This window comes from Antechinus flavipes, chromosome 2 (assembly GCF_016432865.1).
Source record: "Antechinus flavipes isolate AdamAnt ecotype Samford, QLD, Australia chromosome 2, AdamAnt_v2, whole genome shotgun sequence".
Lineage (NCBI taxonomy): Eukaryota > Metazoa > Chordata > Mammalia > Dasyuromorphia > Dasyuridae > Antechinus > Antechinus flavipes.
Window position 1 is genome coordinate 677,462,102 of NC_067399.1, and position 23,069 is coordinate 677,485,170.

Sequence of the window (23,069 nt, forward strand, 5' to 3'; positions counted from 1 at the left end):
CAGCCCTCCCTTCGGAGAGCGCTTCCCCCTCTGTGAAATGGGCATCTAGGGAGGGAGGCAGCCAGGGCGGCTCAGGAACCTCCGGGAGTTTGGCTCCCAGCCCCGTTTCTGCCGGTTCCGGCTGCATGACTCTGGGACGGTCATTAGCCTCCGGGTTCCAGACAGCCTGGCTGGCCGGGCCGCAGTCACAGAATGACGGGAGATCCCCTCGGGGGAACGCGGGCATCCCTCCCCCCGACTTGGGCCCGGAGATCCAGGCTGGGCGAAGGCTTTCCTGCCCTCCGGGGGCTTCACTGTCTCTGGGTACACGAGGGGCCCACAGATCCAGGCTGGGCGGAGGCTTTCCTGCCCTCCGGGGGCTTCACTGTCTCTGGGTACACAAGGGGCCCACAGATCCAGGCTGGGCGAAGGCTTTCCTGCCGTCCGGGGGCTTCACTGTCTCTGGATACACCAGCGCCCACACAACGGCCCACAGAGAGGTCATGCCCCGCTGTTCCCGATTTACAATCCCCGGGGTCTCTCCCATTGTCCCGGCTGCTCCCCCCGGCTCCGGAACTGCCCGGACTGGCCGGGTCTCTCAGGTCCCGGGCCCCGAGGCCGCCTCAGGGCGGGGAGCGGCCGGGAGAGGCCCCCGCCTCTGGGCCTGGGACCCCTTTCATTGGGAAGCTCTGAAAAAGCCCGTTTGCCGACGGGATCTCGGGCTGTTCACTCCGCTAAAAACAAACCCGTCTCACGATTCCGGCAGGTTTTGGCCTCCCGTTCTGAGCCTCGGCACCCCTCCCCCCCCCTCCCTGGGGGCCAGGGACCCCTGCCGGACGGCGGCCGGACCCGGCGCTTTGGCTCAGATCCCTTCTTGCTCCAGCGTTCAATGCCCGGCCGGTCTCACAGTCAGAAGCGGGGGAGCCTTAGTGCGGTCGTGTTTTGGACCCCATCGGTTTTGGGGATACGGAGCCACCCCGAACCCCCGCGTGGGCGGATCGGCCGGACCCAAGAGATCCCGGCAAAGGGGGCGGGGGTTGTCCCACGCCGGGCCGCGGGACGGGGGAGGGGCCCTTTACGCTCTCCGGGCCGGTTTCCTCTTTGGGGGAAGGAGGGGCTCGGTCTGGGTGACCCCGGGGTCCCCGAGCCAGAAGCCCGCTCGGAGGCCGGGCGCTCCCCCTCTCGGGGCTGGACAATGGCCAGTTCCCTTTCGCGGGAGTTTTCCCCGGCCCGCGTCAGTGGCCGCCGCTAAAGCGCCGCGGGCCCTTGGGAGGCTCCTTTTCCGCGGGGCGCCCGGCCTGGGGGTCCCCTCTGCGGCTCGAGGGTAGCGTTCGGCGCCGGCAGCCGCGGCCCTCAGTTTCCCCTCCCCGGCGGCCCGGCCCCGCCGCCCCGGGCAGCCCAGACTCCGCCCGCTTGCCCGCCGCCGGCCCGGCCCCCGTGACGCCGCCTCCGCCCCAAACTTTTTCCTGCCCATCCCGGCGCGGCCGGCCAGGAATGGAAAATGGCGGCCTAGGAGCGGACCCCGCCGCCGGCCGGCCAGCCCGCGCACCCGTACCCCGCCTATCCGGCCGCCCCGGCTATCCGGAGCCCCGCGCACCATGAGCCGCTGGGTGCCCACCAAGCGCGAGGAGAAGTACGGCGTCGGTGAGTGAGCCGCCCCCCCGCGCCCCCCGCGCCCCCGATCACTCTCCCCGGGCCCGGGGGCGCCGCCGCTGCCCGCCAGCTCCTCTCCGGGCCCCCCGGCCGGCCCGCCACCCCCGGGCGGGACGGGACCAAACTTCCCGGCTCCGCCCGGCCCGCCCGGCCCGCAGCCGCAGCCGGAGCCCGAGCCCGAGCCGGGGCGCAGAGGAGCGCGGGGGCGCGCCGGAGGAGGGGGCGCCCCGACGAGAGCGAGAAGGGTACCCCCTCTCCTCCCCTCCCCTCCCCTCCCCTCCCCAGCCCTTTCTCTGCTTCCCTCCTTTTCTTCTTCCGTCCCTCCTTCCCTCCTTCCCCCGCCCGCCTGGAGCCTGTTGCTGCTGCTCGGGAGGAGGGAAGGGGGAGGAGGCGAGGGGGAAGAAAGAGGAGTAGGGGGAGGGGGCTGAGGGGAGGGAAAGAGAGAGAAGGGAAGGGGGAAGGGAGGGAGAGGGAAGGGGCCTGGGCAGGGAGTCCTCCCGGGGCACCCGGGTTTCCGCTTCGGAGCTTTCCCGGCTCTGCAGCCCCGGGCCTTGGGCCTCGCCCTCCGCTTCCCTCCCCCCTCTTCTCTTCCTCCCCTCCCCCCTCCTCCCAAGCCCACCTCCGGCCGGGGTTGCCCCTGTGCCCCCCACGTGTCCGCCCGCCCTCCTCGCCCGGCAGTTCTGACTTATCTGGGCACATTGTGTCTCCCGAGGGGGTGGGGGCAGCGGGGGAGGGCCCTGAGCCCGGCCCCGAGGGTGGGTGCTTCCCCGGGGCACCCAGCGCTTAGGGGATGAGCCGCGGCCCTCCGCCGTGCCAGCCCGGGGTTCCCGTCCTGCCCCGTCCTCCCCACGCCCCCAACATGTAAACACTTGCACGCCCTCATCCTGGCACCCACTCATGGGCACACGCGGGCTGGCACTGGGGGCGGAACTCTCGGCCCCACACCGGCTCCTTACCTGCCCCCTTCCTCCAGATCCCTCCTCTGCTCCCCGGTACCTGGGGCCGTGTCCCCCTCCATTGCCGGGTGGGCGCCCTCCCCTCTTGTGCCCCCTCCCCCTCCCAGTTCAAGGCCACCCTCTCTGAATGGGCTGGGCCAGGAGGGTTCTTCCTGCCCGGATTTTCTTGATGAATCTGTAATCTTAGGGACCCCACGTCTTCTCCTGAGGTTCAGGGCACCCTGGGACAGGGGTCCTTCTGAGAGGGCGGCTGCTCTGTCTGCATCCTCCATCGCTGGTCTCTTTCCCCCAGCCTGGGCCTGCCGAGGCTGAGGAAGCTGGGCTGGGGGGGGGGGGGCATCGGGAGCCCCGGGAACGTGGGAGCCTGAAATCCCGGCCTTTTCTCCAAGTTAAAAACCCAGCAGAAGCTGGGGGGAGCAGAGTCCGGGGACCCGGGTTCCAGTCCTGCGACGAGCTCTCGCCACCTGCGGGACCCTGGGCATCTTGTTGGCCGTGAAACCCCGGCCCCCTGGGAACTGAGCGTCCTAACGGTCGGTGTCCCCTCATCCTGCCTCTGCCCCTCCCTTCTGGCACAGCTGCCCTCCTCAGGCCGTCATCTCCGCCGCTTTGATGAATTATTAATTAACAAACCCCTGCTTCGTGCCAGGCCCCAGTTGGAGGGAAAATCCCCGTCCAGGAGAGATCTCGGCCCCTGAGCGTCCCAGTCCCGTCCACCTTTCTGCACCTCAGTTTCCTTGTCTGTAAAATGGGCAATTGCTCTCGTCCCGCTCCTATTTATCTCAGGAGATGGCAGTTAGGGAGGCACTGGGAGTGTGTTGGTTGCCAGGCCTTGAGGTATCTCGAGGTAGAGGCGATCCGTACGATCTGGGCGGGCACCGTGCCTGCTGGTGCCCAGCTTTCACCCCCGCACTGGGGACAGGGCTCTTCCTTTCCTATCCTTTACTTGGGTTTCCTGAAGCTCAGATGTGACCACCTCGCTCTTGTGCCCCTGTTCCCGTAGGAATCAGCTAAACTCCAGCTTCAGCTGTAGTTTCTTTCCTTAGCCCCCCTCCCCCACCCAGTCCAGCCCGGTGGTTCCCGGCTGGCAGACCTGGAGGGGGAGGGGCCCGGGCCAAGGTGGGCACCGAGCTCTGCACCTGTTGGGGCTCCTAGAAGGGAGGGGGAGTGTCAGGAGGGGGGCAGGAATCCCGGGGATCAGTGGCCTGCTCCCAGCTTCCCTTTGGAGCATCTGTGGAGCCCAGCCCGAGGCCGTTGCAGGGAGGCCTGGCCTTTGGGCAGCACTTTGCCTGGGCGACCTCGTCTGTGAGTCCCCAAAATGTGCTCGGATATTTGTCCGGGAGCCGTGCCAGGGAGGACGGGAGGCAGGGGTCTGAGTTCGAGCGTTGTTCTGCCGCTCAGTGCCCGACTGCAGGCCCTCAGGGAGGCAGAGGTGCTTGTGGGGCCTCTCGGGGTTCTCATGGCAGAGATTGTGCGCCGGTCTGGGGTTGTCCCATTGCAGGGGGAGGGGGCGTGTTAGGGAGCCCCGAGAAGCAGGCCGTGCGGGCTCAGCTCGGACCCTGCCTCTGCAGTCTGGCAGGAGGGCATCTCTGGGAGGTCGCGGGGAGAATTCTTAGTCTGAGAAACCAGATGCCGGTTCTAGGCTTCTTCTACTACAGTTCTAGGCTTCATCCGCCAGCGTTCTGGATTTCCTCTGCCACAGTTCTAAGCTTCTTCCACCACGGTTCTAGGCTTCCTCCGCCACAGTTCTAGGCTTCTTCCGCCAGAGTTCTGGATTTCCTCTGTCACGGTTCTAGGCTTCCTCCACCACAGTTCTAGGCTTCCTCTGCCACAGTTTTGGAGTTCCTCCACCAGAGTTCTGGGCTTCACATCCGTGGGAACTGCCCATCAGCCCAGAGCCCAGAACAGAACAGGGCCCAGTGTCTTAGCCGTCCCCGCTCTGGAGAACCTCAAACCCTAGAGCTGGACCCCCGCTGTCAGAGAGCCGTTGTGCTCCATCGTTGGGGGGCCCTTCTGGCTCTGGAGTCTTTATTACGATTTAGTTTCCAGCATTTATTTTTGTAAGATTTTTGAGTTCTAATGTTTTTTTCTCTTCCCTCCCCTCCCCCCCTCAAGACGGCAAGCAATCTGATACAGGTTATTCATGTACAGTCGTTTAATTTCATTTAAATAATTATTTTTTTCATGAAAATTTTATTCAACTTTTTATTTACAAAACAGATAATTTTTCAGCATCGACCCTTGCGTAGCCGTGTGTTCCGACTTTTCCCCTCCTTCCCCCCGCCCCCTCCCCTCGCTGGCAGGTGGTCCCGTACATGTTAAATATGTTAAAATATCTACTAAACCCAATATATGTGTGAACATATTTATATAATTATCTTGCACAAGAAAAAATCAGATCAAGACCAAAAAAAGAGAAAGAAAATAAAACGTGAGCAACGTATGGTCATATTTCCATGCTAGTCATGCTGGGAAAGTAAAATTGGAACAAAAGGGAAAGGAAAAACCACAAGAAGGAAAGGAAAAGCGACCAAAAAAGCATAATTACTGCGCAGCAGCCCACGTTCCGGCTCCGCCGTTCTCTGGATGGGGCCGGCACTTTCCATCCCAAGTCTGTGGAACCGTTGTGGATTCCTGCTGTGGAGAAGGGCCGCGGCCGGCAGAAGTGATCATCGTATAATCTTGGTGTTCCCATGTACGCTGATCTCCTGGTCCTGCTCCCTTCCCTCAGCCTCAGTTCCTGTCAGTCTCTCCGGGCTCTCTGCCTTCATCCCGCTGGTCGTTTCTTACAGAACAATACTATTCCAGAACATTCATAGACCACAACTTACCCAGCCCGTCTCCCACTGAGGGGCATCCGCCCAGTCTCCAGTTCCTGGCCGCCACAAACACTTTGGCACACGTGGGTCCCTTTCCCTCCTTTAGGATCTCTGGGATCCAGGCCCAGTAAAACTCCGCTGGATCCAGGGCGCGCACAGTTGGGCCGCCCTCTGGCCCCGGCTCCAGATTGGTCTCCAGGATGTCGGCTCTGGAGCCTTGGGTGATTCCTCCCCGATGCTCTGCACACAGTAGGTGCTTAGTTAAAGTTAAATCCCCGAGAGCGAGTTCTTTACTGTCATCCGGAGCTTCTCTTTCTCTCGGGAACGGCCGCCTCTGGGCTTTCCAGGCCTCCCGCCGTTTTCCTGGCGTCTGCAGACGGGTTTATTTGTTTTTTGGGGGCTAGTGCCCCTTAATTACAGAATGTCACGTGTACAGGTCAGACTTGATGTGGACAGGTTTGCTTGGGCACAGCTTGGTGGCAGCTGGTGATACGGTGGTTGAGGGTCAGGAAAACCTCGTCCCGATCTGGTCTCGTGCACTCGCTCCCTGGGGCTGAACACAGACACACGCGCTGCACGATTCCCGGCGGGTTCGAACTTGGGAGCGTTTCCCTCAGTTTCCTCATCTGCACAATGGGGCAGCAGCGGCGCCCGCCCCCCGAGGGGCAGATCGCGTCCCGTTGTGAAGCGCTCGGTGCGGACCCTGGCGGTCTCCCTCATAAGTGCCAGTTCTTGTGGGTTATCAGATACGAAAGTGAATGAAAGAAGTGGATTAGCGCTGACCCTTGAAGGCGACTTCTCTTTGCTTCCCACAGTGCGCCTTCACGGCTTAGCGTGAGTCATCTGCAGCCAGGCGGGGTGTCCTCTGCTCCCCTTTGTCTTGGGGCCTCTCGTGGGCCGGGGTCTGGGGCTGGTCCTGGGGGGGAGGTCCAAAGGCCCCGCCCCCCTCGGGCCCGAAGCCTTCCCTTGCCGGTGTGCAGCTGGGCTCCGCGCCCAAGGAGCCCCTTCCTCGGCCCCACTGGCAGCCCCAGAGAGGAAGGAAGGAAGGAAATCCTGCTGCTGCTGGGGAGAGCCAGAGACCGCGGTCCCTGGGGAGAGGGCGTGCTGAGAACTCGCAGGGGCCGCCCCCGGGCCTTCTCCTCCTCCCTGGGCGGCCCCCAGGCTGCCGTCTTTCCCTCCAGCTCCGGTCCTCACGCCTCCCCCCTGGCTCTGCTGGAGACGCCGGTGATGGGAGAGCCCTCGGCCTGGGGGAAGGGGCTCGACAGGTGGGCAGGACCCAGGAGGCCGAGAGCTGCCCGGCTGGTCAGTCAGGGACCCTTTGGCCGCCCTCTGCCAGGGGCCGGACTCGGTGCTGGGGGAGTCGGAGCCTCCCCTGGGCCCTGGGTCCACATCCTGGCCCTGCTCCTTCGTGCCCGACCTTGCCCCCGGCCCTCCTGAAGGACAGCGGTGTAGGCGTGGGAGCGGGAAGGCCTGAAAGCTCCATTTTGGGTGTGATTCTGTCCTGCGGCAGCGCGTGCGAGGGCACGGAGGCAGCGCCGAGTTCGGGCAACGAGGAGAGGTCCAAGTGGCCCCTAGAACGTGGGGAGGGAGTCGGTCCCGCAGCTGCAGCCGCCATCGAGCTGGGGGAGACGGGCTCCGGGTCTCATTTAGGAGGAGTTTCTGGCCTCTGTCGGTGACGGTGAGCTTGTGCTGGCCCGGCGGGGGCCAAGGTGGTCCTCTGTGAGGGGTGGGCACAGCTGCCACCTCCCCCTGGAAGGGCGGGCACAGTGGGCACCACGTGTGTGCCCCGGGCGTCCCGAGGAGAAGCCGGAGCTGGGCAGGCCAGGCTGGGCAGAGGGAGCTGGGCAGGCCGGGCCGGGCGGAGGGATGGCCTGGAGCTGGGGTGGGCCGGCAGCAGGTCGGTGGGCCGCGGAGGGTCTCGGGAGCAGACACCGCTCAGCTTTAACCTGGCCTTGTTTCCACCACATATTTGGGGTTAATAAATGTGTGTCGAATGTTTCTCGAGTTGTGTCGGGCCCAGGTGCTCGCCATCAAGGCTGGCCGGACCATTGGGTGGGAGTTCGAGGCCGCAGGGTTAGGAAGGCCGGGGATCCCCAGGGCCTGAGCACAGCTAGAACAGGCCTGATGCCCCCCGGCTCCCAGGCCCTAATTCTGGGCATGGAGTCGGGAGCTGAGTTCAAATCCCTGTTTCATGTTTACCGCTGTGTGGTCGGATGGAGATGAGAAATTACCAGAAAACAAAGGGAGGTTTTGCCGCAGAAAGTCCTCACTGAGGCCTGAGCCCGAGCTCTCTGAGGCGCCCGATTGTGGGTGTCTGTGACTGGCTGCGGGGGCCCGGGCTGGGCTTAGTGCCGGTCATGGAAGGGCCGAGGTCTGCCCGCCCTCGGGGGTTTGCAGTCTCACTGTGTGGGGAGAGCGTCCATCCCGGGGAGAGCTGTCTGTCCGTCCGTCTGCCTCCCTGTCTGTCCCTACAGTTTTACTGTATTTGGGATATTTGGAATCGTCCTTCCCGAGTGGAGATCTGTCTCTCTGTCAGTCCGTCTGTCTTTCTGCTCGGGCCTCCGGCTCCCTTGTAGGATTTCATTGCGGGTTCCCTCCTCCTTCCTCCCCCACCTTGTGCCTGATGATCTCATTGGCCCCCATGGGCTCAGTCCCTCCTTGCTGGACACTCCACCTCCCGCCCCCGTCCCTCCATTCCCAGAAGCCTCTGCTTTGGGTGTCGGAGCCCCGTGGCTCCCTGGGGTCTCCGGCTGCGGGGGCAGGGGCGAGGGCTTCCTCCGCCGGCCCCAGGAGGGCCATCCCGGATCCCAGGAATATTCTCCTTCCTGGCTCTTGGCTCGGCTTTTTGATGTGGGATTGGGCCGTAACAAGCGCCCTTTGTCTGGACACAGCCGGCTTTGTGAGTCCCAGGAAGTCAGACTCCTCCTTGACATCATCCAGGGATGGGGCGAAGTCAGAAAACAAACCCCAGCCTCGCGGGGGCCCCAGACTGGCCAGAGTCGGGGCCCTTCTCACCGCAGCCATTTTTAGTGGGATCATTAATGCGGAGGAGCTCGGGGTCTGCATCTGCCCCATCTCCTTCCGGTTACCCCGCTCTCTGCCCCCATATAGAGCGGGGGGGCGCGGCTGGTACCCCGACCCCCTGTGCCCTGCTCCTGTGGGGGCCTTCCCTCTGGCTGGCGGGGGCAGATTTTCTCCGTAGGAACAGTCAGTCACCAGTGCTTCTGGGCCAGGTCACAGACAGAACTGGGAGAGATCCTGGGGATTATCCAGGTCCACCCCTCCAGCTTGCAGGGACCTCCTCCTCCTCTTCTTTTTCCTCCCCCTCCCCATTTTGGGGTCCAGCCCCGCGGCCCACTCTGCCCCCCTCGCTGTGGACGCACCCTCCCTCTTCCCGCTTCTCACCCACCCACTGACCCCGTGGCACACCAGGGGCGCCATCTTGGAGCGGTTCCCCTTTCCTGTCTCATCCATTTCCCCTGAGGTTCCGGGTCTCTGCCCCAATGGGTTGGGGGATGGTTCGGCATGGCCCACCCCACGACCTTGGGCGGCTCTGGGGGATGAGAGCCCGGGCCCCTGGGACTGCTCCTGTGAAGCTCCAGGAACCACCTCCGATCTCCCCTTTCCATCCTCCTGGGGATGGGCTCCATCTGCTTTAGGTTTTCTGTGTCCTTGTAGACGCTTCCTTTGTGGCCTTTGCTTTGGGGGGGCCGTGACCCTCGGGCTGAGCTTGAGCTCCTTGGGGAGGGGGCGTTTTAGACTCTTTGTACCCACCCACGGTAATGGGCAGCTCCCAAGGCTGGCTTAGGCTCAGGAGATTTAGGGGGTCCTAGTCAGTCCCTCCTGTCACTTGCTGCGGGCCATTGACGGAGGGAGCACAGCGGCCGGACCCAGCGCAGGGAGGACTCCTGCTTGGACTTCTGGGGACCGGGCAGAATCACAGGCACCCAAATCCCCCAGAAGAAACGGACTTGGACCGGCCCTTCTTTCAGACAGAGAAATCCCTCTTTCCTTTAAGCTGTCGCCTTTCCGGGGACAGATGCATTTAACAAGAGGAAAACATAATTATTTTTTGTCTAAACTAGTCGCTGCCGCTCTTCACTTCCGTAAGATTTGGCTCGAGTCCCTCTCGACTTCCCGGACGGTTTTGTCACAAGTGCGGCTTCCCTTAAGGTCCTTCCGCCCCAGGTGGAGTTTTCCACAAACAATTTTTTAAGGTAAAACAGAGGGAAAGGCGGCGACCTGCCTGTCACCCATGGCGGCGGCGTGGGCAGGGGAGGAGGAGAGCCTTCCGGTGCTCGGGGAAGCCGGGAGGCTTCTGACCCTCTGGGAAAGGCCTTCTCTGGGAGCCGGCCCAGGCAGTCCCCGGCCCAGGCAGTCCCCGGCCCAGGCCCAGGCAGTCCCCGGCCCAGGCAGTCCCCGGCCCAGGCAGTCCCCGGCCCAGGCAGTCCCCGGCCCAGGCAGTCCCCGGCCCAGGCAGTCCCCGGCCCAGGCAGTCCCCGGCCCAGGCAGTCCCCGGCCCAGGCAGTCCCCGGCCCAGGCCCAGGCAGTCCCCGGCCCAGGCAGTCCCCGGCCCAGGCAGTCCCCGGCCCAGGCAGTCCGCGGCCCAGGCCCAGGCAGTCCCCGGCGCAGGCCCAGGCAGTCCCCGGCGCAGGCAGTCCCCGGCCCAGGCAGTCCCCGGCGCAGGCAGTCCCCGGCCCAGGCAGTCCCCGGCCCAGGCCCAGGCAGTCCGCGGCCCAGGCCCAGGCAGTCCCCGGCCCAGGCCCAGGCAGTCCGCGGACCAGGCAGTCCGCGGACCAGGCAGTCCCCGGCGCAGGCAGTCCCCGGCCCAGGCAGTCCCCGGCCCAGGCAGTCCCCGGCCCAGGCAGTCCCCGGCCCAGGCAGTCCGGCTCTCTGAACCCTGGGCCGGGCTGAGATCCGTGGTGTCCAATCGGAAGCAGCTTCCGTTCTAACGGGGAGAGGGGGCGCCAAGGACGGGGCACATGGGGGGTCGGGAGGTCAAACTTCAGAAGTGAGATTCTCACCCTGGTCTTGGGGCTCCTGGGAAAGGAAGCTCTCCCTTGGCACGGTCAGTCAGGGAGGTAGGACACAGCCACTGAGGTACAGCCGGAAGTTCTGGAGGAGAGTTGTGGGGGGAGATTTCTAGTGTGGGGGGGTCTCAGGGAGGACTTCCTGGAGGAGGCAGCTTGAAGGTTGGGTTGGAATTCAAGAAGCAGGAGGGGGGAGGGGCAGAGGACTTTGTCAGTGTCCCCCCTTCCCCCTTGCTGGCTGCTTTCTGGGTTTCTCTGAGCCCACTTGGGGCTGGGCTGTTCTCCTGGCTAGATCTCCCTTCTCGCTGCTTCCTCTTTGCTGTGGCCAGAACCTTCCCTGATCCACTGTCAATTATTTTGGGTCTGTGCAGATTGACTTAATCTGTATTCTCCCTAACTGCCGGGTCCCCCTTAGCTCAGGATGCTTTCATTTTCCTTTGGCATACAGTAGGTGCTTAATCAATCTTGCCCAATTGAATTGGGAACCAAAAAGTCACATGGTTGTGTTTACATTTAGCAGTTTTGTTTTTTCTTAAAACATTTTTGTATTTCAGCTTCGGGGGCAAACATCCCCTCCTGCCCAGATACCCGGGAGCCCCCTCCCCCCCCCCCCCTTTCTATTTTTTATCAAAGAATACAAAAGGCAGAACTAACCATTCCCATCAGCCAATGGCAAGTCCCTTCCTCACCTGCTGGCCCCTCCTCAGCAGAGAGGAAAGGGAGGCCCATTTTCTCCCCAGCCGCCCAGTTTGACCATTCCTGAATTATGAGTGTCTCATTCTTTAGCTGTTTATGGGGTCACCAGGCCCATCTTCTCCCCCGGCCGCCCAGGCTGTTTGTGGGGTCACCAGGCCCATCTTCTCCCTCGGCCGCCCAGGCTGTTTGTGGGGTCACCAGGCCCATCTTCTCCCTCGGCTGCCCAGGCTGTTTGTGGGGTCACCAGACCCATTTTGTCCTCCGGCCGCCCAGTTTGACCATTCCTGGGTTATGAGTGTCCCATTCTTTGACTGTTTGTGGGGTCACCAGGCCCATTTTGTCCCCCGGCCGCCCAGTTTGACTGTTCCTGGGTTATGAGTGTCCCATTCTTTGGCTGTTTGTGGGGTCACCAGGCCCATCTTCTCCCCCGGCCGCCCAGTTTGACTGTTCCTGGGTTATGAGTGTCCCATTCTTTGGCTATTTGTGGGGTCACCAGGCCCATCTTCTCCCCCGGCCGCCCAGTTTGACCATTTCTGGGTTATGAGTGTCCCATTCTTTGGCTGTTTGTGGGGTCACCAGGCCCATCTTCTCCCCCGGCCGCCCAGTTTGACCATTTCTGGGTTATGAGTGTCCCATTCTTTGGCTGTTTGTGGGGTCACCAGGCCCATTTTCTCTCCCGCCGCCCAGGCTGTTTGTCAGGGTCCTTTTGAAGGCGGTCCTTGCCGTGGCCAGCATTCACCTCGGGTCACTAGGCAGGGAGAAGTGACCACGACGTCCGGCCGGGGTCGGTGCAGGGCTGGGGCTGTCCCAAGCTCTGGTGCTCCAGCTGCCTGACCTTGGCCACCTCGGCCGCCCGGCGGCTGCCAGGTTTCAGGTCTCCATCCCGAGCTGCCCCTGCAGCGGCGCCTGCCGTCCCAGCACAGTTTCAGAGCCATTTTCCTCTGGATTTTATGATTTACCGGAGAGCTCTTAGAAGGGGAATTAAGCGCGAACGAACCTTCTTGGTGAAGAATCTGGGTCCCCGGAACGTGGGCTCAGCTGAAAGGGTGTCTTCAAGACAGATGCCGAGCACCCTGGCACAAACATCGCCGAATTAGAGCTTCCGCTTTTGGGTTTAAGCCAATATTTATTTACCTGCCCCAGAAAGGCCCCTGCCAGCAGCCGGAGGCACCAGCGGCCTGCGGCCTTTTCAGAGCGTATCCGTCAGCCGGCCGATGATGAGGATTTTTTTATGAACTTAGGGAATTTCCGCCGGCCCCGGGCCCGTTTATCAGGAGCCGGCGGTGATTCATCTCCCGGCCTGTGCTGGGAGCCCTCGCCTGGGGGAGCAGGGCCCGGCCTCAGTCATGTTTTCGGTTGGTATGAAAAGCTGCTGTTTCCTATCATCTGATTTCCTCCAGGAAGTCTGCCGTTAGGTCAGACCCAAAAATAATTTCCCGGGTCCCCCTCCCACCTGCGCCCGCGGCCGCACACGGGAGGGAGGCCGAGCCCTGGGGATCGTGGGCAGGGAGGCGGGACTGACCAGAGCGGAAGGGGAGCCTGACTCCCGAGAGGCCGGGCCCTCTGTCCCGGCCCCTACAGAGCCCCCCACCTCAGTGGTCAAGGCTCACCAGGAGGGAGAGTCCTTGGGGCCCGAGGGCTCCCCATTCCCAGCATTCCGAGGCTCCATTCCCGGTCTTCCTTCGTCCAGGGGTGGGGTGGGACTAGAAGGTTCTCAAGGTCGCCCATCACTGGGGCCTGGATTTAGGACTGGAGAGAACTTGGGAATCCCGCAGTCGGCCTGCCTCGTTTTGCAGATGGGGAGACAGCCTGGGGGTCACGGGGGTGTCGGGGGGCGTTGCCCAGGGCCCTGGCTGATGGCGGCCGAGCCAGGATTTGAACCCGTGACCCGATCCCAAGCCCCCGCCCCTTCCCGCTGGGGCCCCGGACTCCCCTGTCACATCCCCTGATGTGAGTAAAAGGACGGGGCAGGGCCCAGAATGTGGAGGCGAACAAGAGTCTTGGTAAAGGAGACTAAGTCTCCTTGGGGACAGTTGATGCGAGCAAAATGGATAGCCCCTTGATCGCAGAAGGGCAGAAGCGAGCCTACTGAGCGCTGGAGTGGCCGGTCCTTGGACAGTAAATGGAGGGCTTCTCGCGAGCTGAGTGCGGCCCAGGGAAATCAGATGGGAGAAGCAGCGAGATGGATGACGGCCCGTAAGGAAGGATGGGGGGGTGTTCAGTCGTCCGTTAATGAAACGGCCCGGGACGCCCTCGCCTGTACCTCCCAGAGGCCCCCTCCCCTTGGACGCCTGCTCTCCCTCACCGGGGACCCCATTTCCCATTGGCCCGGGCTGGGGCGCCCTCCCTCTGCCCCTTGGAATCCCTCCCCACCTTCAGTCCTTGGCCCTGCGGGTCCCACCCCGCCCCCTCCCAGCTCCTCGCCGCCTCAGACCCGGGAAGTTCTCCTGGGTTATTGTATTTTCCTGTCGTGTTTCCTTCTCTACTGCAGCCCTGGAGTAAAGTCTGGCCTTAGCTGGCCTCAAGGCCCCGGAAGGCCCTTCCTGGGCTCCGGCTCGGGCCCGCTGGGCAGCTCTTCCTTTTTGGTTCCCCCAACTCTGCGTCTTGGATCGTCTTATTTTCTGGGCTGGGACCCGCCGTGTTCTCGGGTTTGGTGCCAGTCATCGGGCCTTAAAGCAGCTGTTCTGTGGCCTCCGGTACCAAAGCGAGACCCAGAGGTGCAGGGGAAATCTGCCGCTACTTTATTCTTTGTCAGAATTCCTCCTCCTCTGGGAGGGCTTTGGGCCTGTTGACTCCCCGGCTGGCACTCTGCCCGACACTCAAGGCCGCGGGGGCCCCTCTGGTGGGAGATGGGACAGTCAGCCTTGCCCCCGTGGCCAGCTCCGGCCGGGAGCCCGCCTCCCTTCCCTCCTGCACTCGGAGCCTCTCCTGGGCAGTTTTCCTGTTAATTGGGGCTGCCCTCCCAGGAGGGCAAGGATCTTCCTTGTCCCTTCCTTCCCCAAGGCCCAAGCGCCTTCTTGGGATCCTTCCTCCCTTGCTTCCTTTTCCCCTCCTTCTTCCCTCCCTGCCAGGGAGTCGGGAGGATTGGGCAGGCGGCCGTGGCCACTAGGGCTGGGAGGGGGTCTTGGAGCTCCGAGAGACTTTGGAGATCACTAGAGATCAGCCCCTCATATCTTGCTGGAGATCACGCCGGGAGCCGGTGGCAGCTGGGGACCCGCAGATCAGCGCAGATGGCAGGGACCAGTGAAAGCCCAGAGCAATGTGGGAGGGTAGAGAAGGGCTTTGGGTTTAGGGCTGGAGGAGCCGAGTTCCAGTTCTGCCATCAGTTATTCCCGGTGTGACACTGGAGAGGTTCCTTCTGCCCTGTGGCCCTCAGTCCCCTTCCCACCCCTCCCCGATGGTCCCCTCCCTGGGATCAGAGGTCTAGGAGTAGTAGGTAGCAGGGGCTGGCCTTGGCTCGGGACTCCTGAATAACCGCCATTTATACAGTGCCTACCACGTACCGCGCAGTCTCGTTGGAGCCTCACCACGGTCCTGGCCGTTGTTATCCCCATTTTGCAGATGAGGAAACTGAGGCAGGCAAGGGTAAGGGACTTGCTCAGGGTCCCACAGCGAGGCCGTGTCTCTGGATGGATTTGAACTCGGGGTTCGGGACTCCGGGCTCGAGGATCCGTGCCCTGGACCACAGCTGCCCGGCCAGCGCGACATCCGTCCCAGTCTGGCAGGCTGGTGCCCTTGTGGTTCAGGGCTGGAGCGGAGCTCTCAAATATAGACTTCTTGGGGAAGGTTGGGATTTGAGGTTTCCCCGGGCTGCTGAGTCATTTTTGGAGGGATTTTCCTGGAAGGGCCCATGGCCTGGGCGAGGTGGTCACTCCCCACAGCCATTAAAGGGGTGAGGCCTCTGGGTGTGTCAGGAGCCCGAGTGACCCGGCCTGCTGGCCCCTGGGAGCCTGGGCCGGCCGGGCCGCGCCCCGCCCTGGCTCTGCCCCTCAGCTTAGCCGGCTCGAAGTCGCCTCATGCCCGGCTTTGCCCCCAAGTACCCAGAAAGGACTTTCTGCCCTGCTCGGGTCACTTGTGAGCCTCGGGTGCCTAACTGCTGCCAGTCTGAGCCACGAGGCCCTGATGGATTGCGTCCAGCCAGGGATCATGGGGACATTTTCCATCAGCCCCTACTCCTACTCCGGGCCTGTTTATGCTCTGGAGTATTTCTTGGAAGGAAGGAGAGGAAAGAGAGGAATCCACGGGAATCTCAATGTCTGCTTTTGCTTTCTTTTAAAGCCATTTTGCCTGAAAAGGAAGTTGTCCCCAAACTGAGGCATCCCGTGGCCTCCCCCGCCTTTGCCTAGCTTTCCCCAGCCCTGCCCCTGCTCTCTCTTCCTCTCGACCTCGGAGAGTCTCCCTCAGGTAGAGTGGAGTGGGAGGTGGCAGCCGACGGCTGGATGTCCCCGTCCACCCACAATTACTTGGTGTTTATTTGGGTACAAGACCTGCACATCTGGCCCCCATCCCCTTCTGGTGGACTCTAAGCTCCCTGAGGATTCTCTAGAGGCTGCATACAGTAGGGGGCTGATAGTGATTGTAGAACTGGGTGTGACCAGAGAGGCGAGGAGCGGGCCCAAGTCCTGGGACTGGCTTGGGAACCAGCAGGGCCTGGGAGATTTTGTCCCTGTTTGGCTGGGACAGCCCCGGGAGGTTGGAACTTCACATGGGATCCCCCACTCCCAGTGCTGAGGCGACAAGCGACGTGACCAGGGTCACACAGGAGAGTGGACTCGGGCCTTCTAGACTCCCAGGTTAAGCCCCCACCCCCTACTGCCCATGGCTTGTAGTGTGGCAGCTCAATGGGGAGAGAGGATTTGAACTCTCTTTGAGTTTCATCTTAGCAATGGAATTTTGGGGTCAAAGAGCGTGAACTTTCGAGTCCCTTTTTAATGTCATTTCGAGTCCTTTCCCACTAGCGTTGGCCCCAGCTGAGCCCCCGTATCCCATCTGGCCTCAGTCACAGCAGCCTTGGCCATTCCCATCTGTGCCATCATGACCTTTTGTCTGGGGGAGAGGTAGGTTCTCGGAACTGCCTTGATTTACTGTTAGTGTTGGGGAGGCTTCTTCCTTGTGATTGTTACTAATTTTCCGTTCTTTTGAGCACCATTGGTTTACATCCGGGAAATGACCATTTTCAGTCAATTAAACACCTACTGTGTGCCAGGGACCGCTCTGAAATGTGAAGGACAACCCCTGCTCTTGGGGCCCTCACTGGGAGGGAGACGGCACGCGAACAGACGGGAGCAATTGGGGCGATCTCGGCTTGTCTCAGTCACCAAGGTGAGGGGACTGGGAAAGATTTCGTATCAAGGTTGGCCACCTTTGGGCCACCGGGCAGCCATGAGGAGGGAGGGGCCGGCCAGCCCCAGTCCCCTTTGAGGGAATCGCTTGTGGGAAAGCGGCAGGAACCCTTGTCTCTGGAACACAATGATGCTGGTCCTGTAGGTTCCTTTTAGTTGTTTATAGACCTCGTGATTACATCATAAGTTACTTGATGCCATTTAAAAAAAATTAAACAATTTTCCTTCTCTTAGTTGCATCAGTTTTCATGTCACTGAAATCTTTTTTTTTTTTTTTTTTTTTTTTGCTGAGGCAATTGGAGTTAAGTGACTTGCCCAGCATCACACAGCCAGGAACTGTTAAGTGACTGCAATGAGATTTGAACTCAGGTCCTCCTGACTTCAGGGCTGGTGCTCTACCCACTGTGCCACCTAACTGCCCCTGTCACTGAAATCTTTAAAAAAACTAATTTTGCAACCGTTTCTTGTATGAGGGAGAGCATTTTTCTGCTCTCTTCCATTTTTTGTTCTTTCATGATGGCATAACTTTTGTATTCAGGTCCCGTGTCCCTTTTGGGCTTATTATGGCACAAAATGTTGGTTTCCCTCTCATTTCTCCCAGATTGCTTTGCAGTTTTTCCAGCAATTCTGATCGATAGGAAGGTCTTTCCTAGGGATGAGTAAAGTGAGTAAACCAAGGAAAAAAATCACTTGTGAAGCACTTAGTGTGTGCCAGCCACCGAGTCATCCAGAAAGCAGGCCGGTCCTCGTCGTCATGGACTGGGCTTCTCATCGGGGAGCACGGCGCACATGAGTCTGCTGGGCTGCCGGGGAATTTTTGTTCAGGAAATAAATCATGGAGCGGCCATGGAGTCAGAGGTAATTGTTCACAGTTCTGAGGATCATCGGATTACCGTGTCCAGAGCCAGAGGCGGATCTTGGAAACGGAGAGAGGAAGGAGCATCCCTACAGGTTATGCCGTGAAGAAAGCAGGAGAATGGTGGGCTGAGTCTGTGAGAATCGTCACCGTTAAGAAGACTGGGGTGCCCAGTGGGCGGCGGGGGCCAGAGGACAAGAGTCGGTTGGGAAGTGACCTTGTGGCTCTAGGCTGAACCCCGAGTTATGAGACCCCTGTCTCACCTATTTCATTATTTAATATTTCCAGTTTTTTTAAATTATTTGAATCTGGATCGCTCTTTATAATATAGTTAGGATGCCTGCAATTGCTATCCCCACATCATTCCTGCTTTTTTTTTTTTTTCATGATTTTCTTAGTTTTTCCCAGATATTTTGGGTACGCCTTTTTAGGTTTTTGTCATTTTCTTGTTTCGCTCTGCCCAGCGTCCCTGTCTGATCATGCTCCGTCCGGAAGCTAGTTCCGGTAGTGCTGTCATTTTCTTATGTTGGCAGGTGTGCACTGAAGGTCGATGACTCCCTTTGTTTAACTTGTTCCTTCCCTCCTTACAGAGAATCTTATAATTACCCCTATAGGGACTGCGGTTGGTCTCTTTATCACGTAGAAGAACAGACGGTGCTGAGTGCTCCCCAGCAGTGCTCCTTCCCTGCTCTTCTCTTCCTCTCAGTCCCTGTTCTCTCCTTCTCACCTTGCGGGGGCCTCTGCACATTTTGGATGAGCTCCATCCCGCACATGCTCTTTGGAGGGTTTTCCTGCTCTTTGCCCAAGTCCAGCTCTCTGTCGTCCAATGGTGGTTCTCAGTACGTTCTTGTGATTGGATGGACGTGAATCTCAGTGGAAGAGTCTCTGTGTGGGGGTTACGTGTATATATACATGCATGTGTGTCCGTGTGCGCTGGGGGAGGATAGTGGTGAAGACCAGGCTGGAGGACGACTCCCCGCTGGGCAGGGCTGCCCGGGGAAGGGAACTGGCGGGGGCGGAGCCGCAGGGTGCTCCCCCTCTGGGTTCTGAGTCTGCCCCCGCGGGGCCCGGCGCTCATCCCCCTAAGTGGCTGTATGTCTTCGGCTAATGGAAGCCAGGGCCCCTTTGGTGCTGCTCCAGTCACGCCGCCTGCGCGTCGGGAGCCGGGCCTAATAAATCCTGCAGTTACTGCGGAGGAGTTTTTAGCTTTATCAGAAGAATCGCTGATACCTGACCCGGAGCAGTAAATTGGAGAGAGAACGAGCAGCGGGTTTCAATCGACGCGGAATGGATTTTTTTCCTCCCCTAAAAGATGGCTGTTGACTTTATCTCTTCTCCCACCTGCTGCAAGGCTCCCTCTTTGTACCCGGCTCAATATTCCGCTCGTCACAGCGTGTTGGGAATCGACGGCTTCGTATTTTTTACTTTGCCCTTATCTTCCTGACAGCGTTTATGGGCAGGATGCGACATCCCGAATTCTGAGGAATCACACACGGTGCTGAGAAAGGGCCCGATTCGGACCGAACGACAGCGGGGATACAATAGCTGGCTTTTCTCTCGGGCCTACTGTGTGCCAGGCTCTGTGCCGCGACTTTTAAAATTATTACAGGGATCAACCCTGGGAGCTATAATCATACTAATGATATCTGCTGTATAATATAATAAAATCCGGGTGCTGTTACGAATCCCATTTTACAGATGGGGAAACCTTAGGGTCACACAGCTCGGAACCGTCTGAGGTTCAATTTGAACTCGTGGCTTCCCTATAGCGGGCCCAGTGCTCTGTGACGCCACCTAGCTGCCCCTCTGCGTTATTTTTAAAAAACCTCGATTTTTATCCCAAATAGCATGGTAAAAACCCAGGGTTTTTGGAAGAACTTTATTTCTGGTTCTTTAAAAAACTTGACACGCCAAGACGTCCCGTGAGCTGTACACACACGCGCCCCCACTCCTTATCACTTCTGGGGGCCCCAGGAGCAGCAGTTGATAAGAAGTCATTTTTCTCTAACGCCTCGAGGGTTGCCAAGTGTTTTATGGTCAGACTCACCTGAGCCACAAGCCTGGGACGGGCGCTTTAGGTTATTAACTGATTTTATAGAGCAGGAAGTCAAGCCTTGGAATGGTGTTAAGTGAGCCACGTTTGTGGGTGACATGGATCGGAAGCAGATTTGCCGGCCTACAAGTCTAGCTTCCCCCCTGGGCTGTCCCGAAGCCCCGGCAGTTCTCAATCCTTACTGTACACGAGGCACGCCAGGCCCCAGAGGGTTCTTGATAGGTGGGAAGAATCTGACTTGAACCCAGATGGTGTCATCCCGGGGAGACCAAGGAGCTCCGCGGAGGGGCTTCTTAGGGGGGGCCAGCCTTGAGCCGAGCCTTCCAGAGAGTTGGAAAAAGGGGATTCCACTTCTGGGACTGGCCTCTGCAAAGGCTGGGAGCCACGAGATGGCTTGTGAAGGCCTTTCCCCTCCCTCTCTCCCGCTCTCTCTCTCTCCCCCTCTCTCCTTTTCCCCCTTTTTCTTTTCCTTCCTCTTTCCCCCCTTCCCCTTTCCCCCCTTCTTTTCCCCCTTCCCTCCCTGCTTCCTTCTTTTCCCCCACCCCCTCCCTCCCTCTCTCCTTTCCTTCCTTCTTCCTTCCCTTCCCCTTTCCCCTTCCCCCTTTTTCTTTTCCTTTTCCCTTTCCCTTTTCTCTTTCCCTTTTTCTTTTCCTTTTCCCTTTCCCTTTTTCCTTTCCTTTTCCCTTTCCCTTTCCTTTTCCCTTTCCCTTTTTCCTTCTCTTCCCTTTCCCTTTCCTTTTCCCTTTCCCTTTACTCTTCCCCTTTCCTTTTCCTCTTCCTTCCTTTTTCTCTCCCTCTCTCCTTTTTTTTTCAATTAATACAAATTTTCTTTCTTCCTCCTGACCTATTGAAAACAGAAAACCCAAATTTTCTAATAAAGCTGCACTAGGTTCCCCCTCCCCCCCAGCTGACAAAGGTCCTGTCTGGGTTAGTACTCCTCTCCGCTTGGTTGGGAGGCGGAGGCCCTCCTGTAATCACATGGGCCATAGGGTGGAGGTGGGTTTTTTGGCTTTTAAAATGGTTCTCTCGCCAGCTCTGTTCCTGTGGCACCACACAGTCTCCAGACATGGACGGCCCTTCATAAACCAGATCTCGCATGACTGAAGGGCAGTCAGGGATTGCTCTCTGGGTCTTAGAGGGGGGTTCTTGAGGGGCTTCGAGGGAACCCGCCCCACGCCTTTCTCATGTGCCCAGGCCCTCTGCCTTTATGTCTCACCGGGCTCTCCTGTGAAGGGAGAGGGGCTGGTTCTCAGACTGGACCAGCATCTCTGAAAGAGTCAGGACCCCATGGTGGGACTAGCTCTCACCTGTGTGTGTTTGTCCCCATTCCTGCCAAGGCCGATGGCTGGGGCGGGAGGGGGAGGCGGGCCCTTTGGGCTGTGGGCTTATTGTCTTCTCATGTCCTCAGCGGCTGGTACGGCGCCAGGCACATAGTAGGCGTTTCGTGAGGGCTTGGTAACTTGGAAAATGTTTGTTGGGCCTCTGTAATGGGCACACTGGCCACAGGGCTGCTCCCTGGCTGCCCCCCTAAATCTTCTGTTCTCATCTGTTTAGACCAAGATGCAGAGAAGGCCTTTGGGGAGCTCAGTGTAGTTTGGGGACGTTTCATTGCTCTTTTTGGAGGCTTTCCCTACCTCGCTCACCATGGATGGCCTCCCTGGTCACCAGTAAGTGGAGAAAGGCTTAGAAAAAGTGGCTCAGGAGCCCCACCTGAACAAAAAGACCCCGTTCTGTGCCTCAGATCCATCAGTATCCTCACCGTGGCAGAATCCGACTTCTCAGGTGCTGATGGGTTGGGCTCTGGTTCTGCTGCCTTCCTTCTGGATCATTTTCTAGAAGTCTCCCAGATTTCTTTGGATGTATCATATCTCCTCATCTTCCTCCTCCTCTTCTTCCTTCTTCCTTTTCCATCTCCTTCTCTTCCTTCTCCTTCTCCTCTTCCTCCTTTCTCCTCCTCCTCTTCTTCCTCTTTTTCTTCCTCTTCCTTTCCCACCACCTCTTCCTCCTTTTCTTCCTCCTCCTTCCTTGCCGCCTCCTCCTTCAGCTTCTTGTGATTTAATCACCGGCCCTCTGGACAAGCTCCCGGACCTCGGCAGGTTCAGGGTGTAGCCTCGAGATCCGTCAGGGATGATACAGCGAGGACTCTGGGTGTATGTAGACCAGATGCTCAGTAGTCGATCACCGTTAAGTGCTGGGCACTGTGCTAAGCTTGGGGGGATACAAAGAGAGGTTCAGGACCATCCCTGCCCTAGCTTACGGTCTAGGCCTGGGACGTTCCCTGGGACTCTCACAGGAGGTGACTCTTGTTGCATTGTGAGACACTGGGGCTGAGGTGACTCGCTCAGGTCGCCTCTGTCATATGTAAGAGACGGCACTTAGCCGGGTCTTGTCCCGGGGTCGGCTCTGCTCCCCGGCTCTTCTGCCTTTGCCGTTGCTTATCCGTGGCATTCACACCCCGTAGACCCCCCGGGGATCATCTCTGTTTCCAAGTTTTCACTACGGCAGAAAGAGTTTCTATAGAAAGCCTTTGAATGCCTTCTATTGAATGACTTCGCTGATGGGCCGTGTGAGGTCCCTTTACAGCCACTGGAAGAGCAGCGGTCGGACCCCCTGCGCTCCGCCTCCGGGCCCAGGACCCTCCCCCAATAACCCACCGGCACATCCCCAGCCCAAGAGCCAAGGAGTGATGGCGAAACTAAGTGCCCTGCGCCGGTCAGAGTCTGAGCGGATTCAGAGTGTTTGGGGAAGACCCTTGGCCTCAGGCAGGGCATGAGCTTGGGCTTGTTCCTCCAAAGCCCCGCTCCCCTGGTTGGGTAACAGGGGCACTGGGGGGGGGGGTTCTGAGCAGGTGCCAGTTTTCAAGCTGCCCGCGTCTATCTGGAAGCTCTTGGCTCCGACTGGCCATTGGGCGCCTCTTGGGATGAGCCCATTAAGCGGGATCTGTCCCTGTGGAGGAGAACTTGGACGGCCATGACCATCGGGGCTCTGTTTTTATCTTAATCAGCGGGTGGAGAACCATTGCAAGGCCAGACCCAGGCCCTTGTGAGGAGGGTGATTAGATGTAATCGCAGACAGATAAGAGCCGCCGGCAGATGGATAAACAGGCCCCAGCTGTACCTCTGCCTTTCTTCCTCCTTCCCGACTCCGGGCCATTGTCTCTGGTGACGGCAAACTTTCTATTTTTTCTTCCCTTTTAAAAATGACACTTTTGTCCTTTCCTCCTCCTGTGGCAAACAGGAACCGGCAGCAGCTTCTAATGGCGTAGACAGCATTCTGCCCCCGTAGGCACCCACTTAGCACTGGGGGGAGTGACTGGAGAAGTTTCATCAGCTGTTCCCGGAACCAAGATTATTCATTGCAATTAGTCCGAGTTCAGCTGTTTTCACTTATGTTATCATCGCCATTGTCCCCGTTGTTCTTGCTCCTATTCTCTGGGCCGGTCATCTCCGCATTTCTCATTGTCTCTCAGGCTGATATTCCGTTACATTGATTCCGAGGTTCTTTCGGTCGTCCCCCAGCAGATGGGCGCCCGCTTTGTTTCCAGGGCTTTGGTGCCTCAGAAAACCCAGCTCTGGATGTTCGGGTGTGGGAGAGAGATGCGCTCTCTGTCGGGCTCCCAGCGCTGGGTGGCTGGGCTGAAGCGGCTCGCGGACTTTTCTCAAACGGTTCTGAGAGACAGGCTCGGGGC

At 59.5% G+C, this 23,069-nt stretch overlaps 1 protein-coding gene across 2 annotated transcripts in view; it reads left to right on the plus strand.

Moving 5' to 3' along the window:
- The first annotated feature begins 1,453 nt into the window (after window positions 1-1,453).
- The window catches only part of DOCK1 (dedicator of cytokinesis 1), a 467,911-nt gene continuing 446,295 nt past the window's right edge, over window positions 1,454-23,069 (plus strand). For both annotated transcript variants that reach the window (XM_051982706.1, XM_051982707.1), the window contains exon 1: window positions 1,454-1,623. In XM_051982706.1, coding sequence (XP_051838666.1) covers window positions 1,578-1,623 — 46 coding nt within the window. In that variant the 5' untranslated portion in view covers window positions 1,454-1,577. The remainder of the gene's footprint in view (window positions 1,624-23,069) is intronic.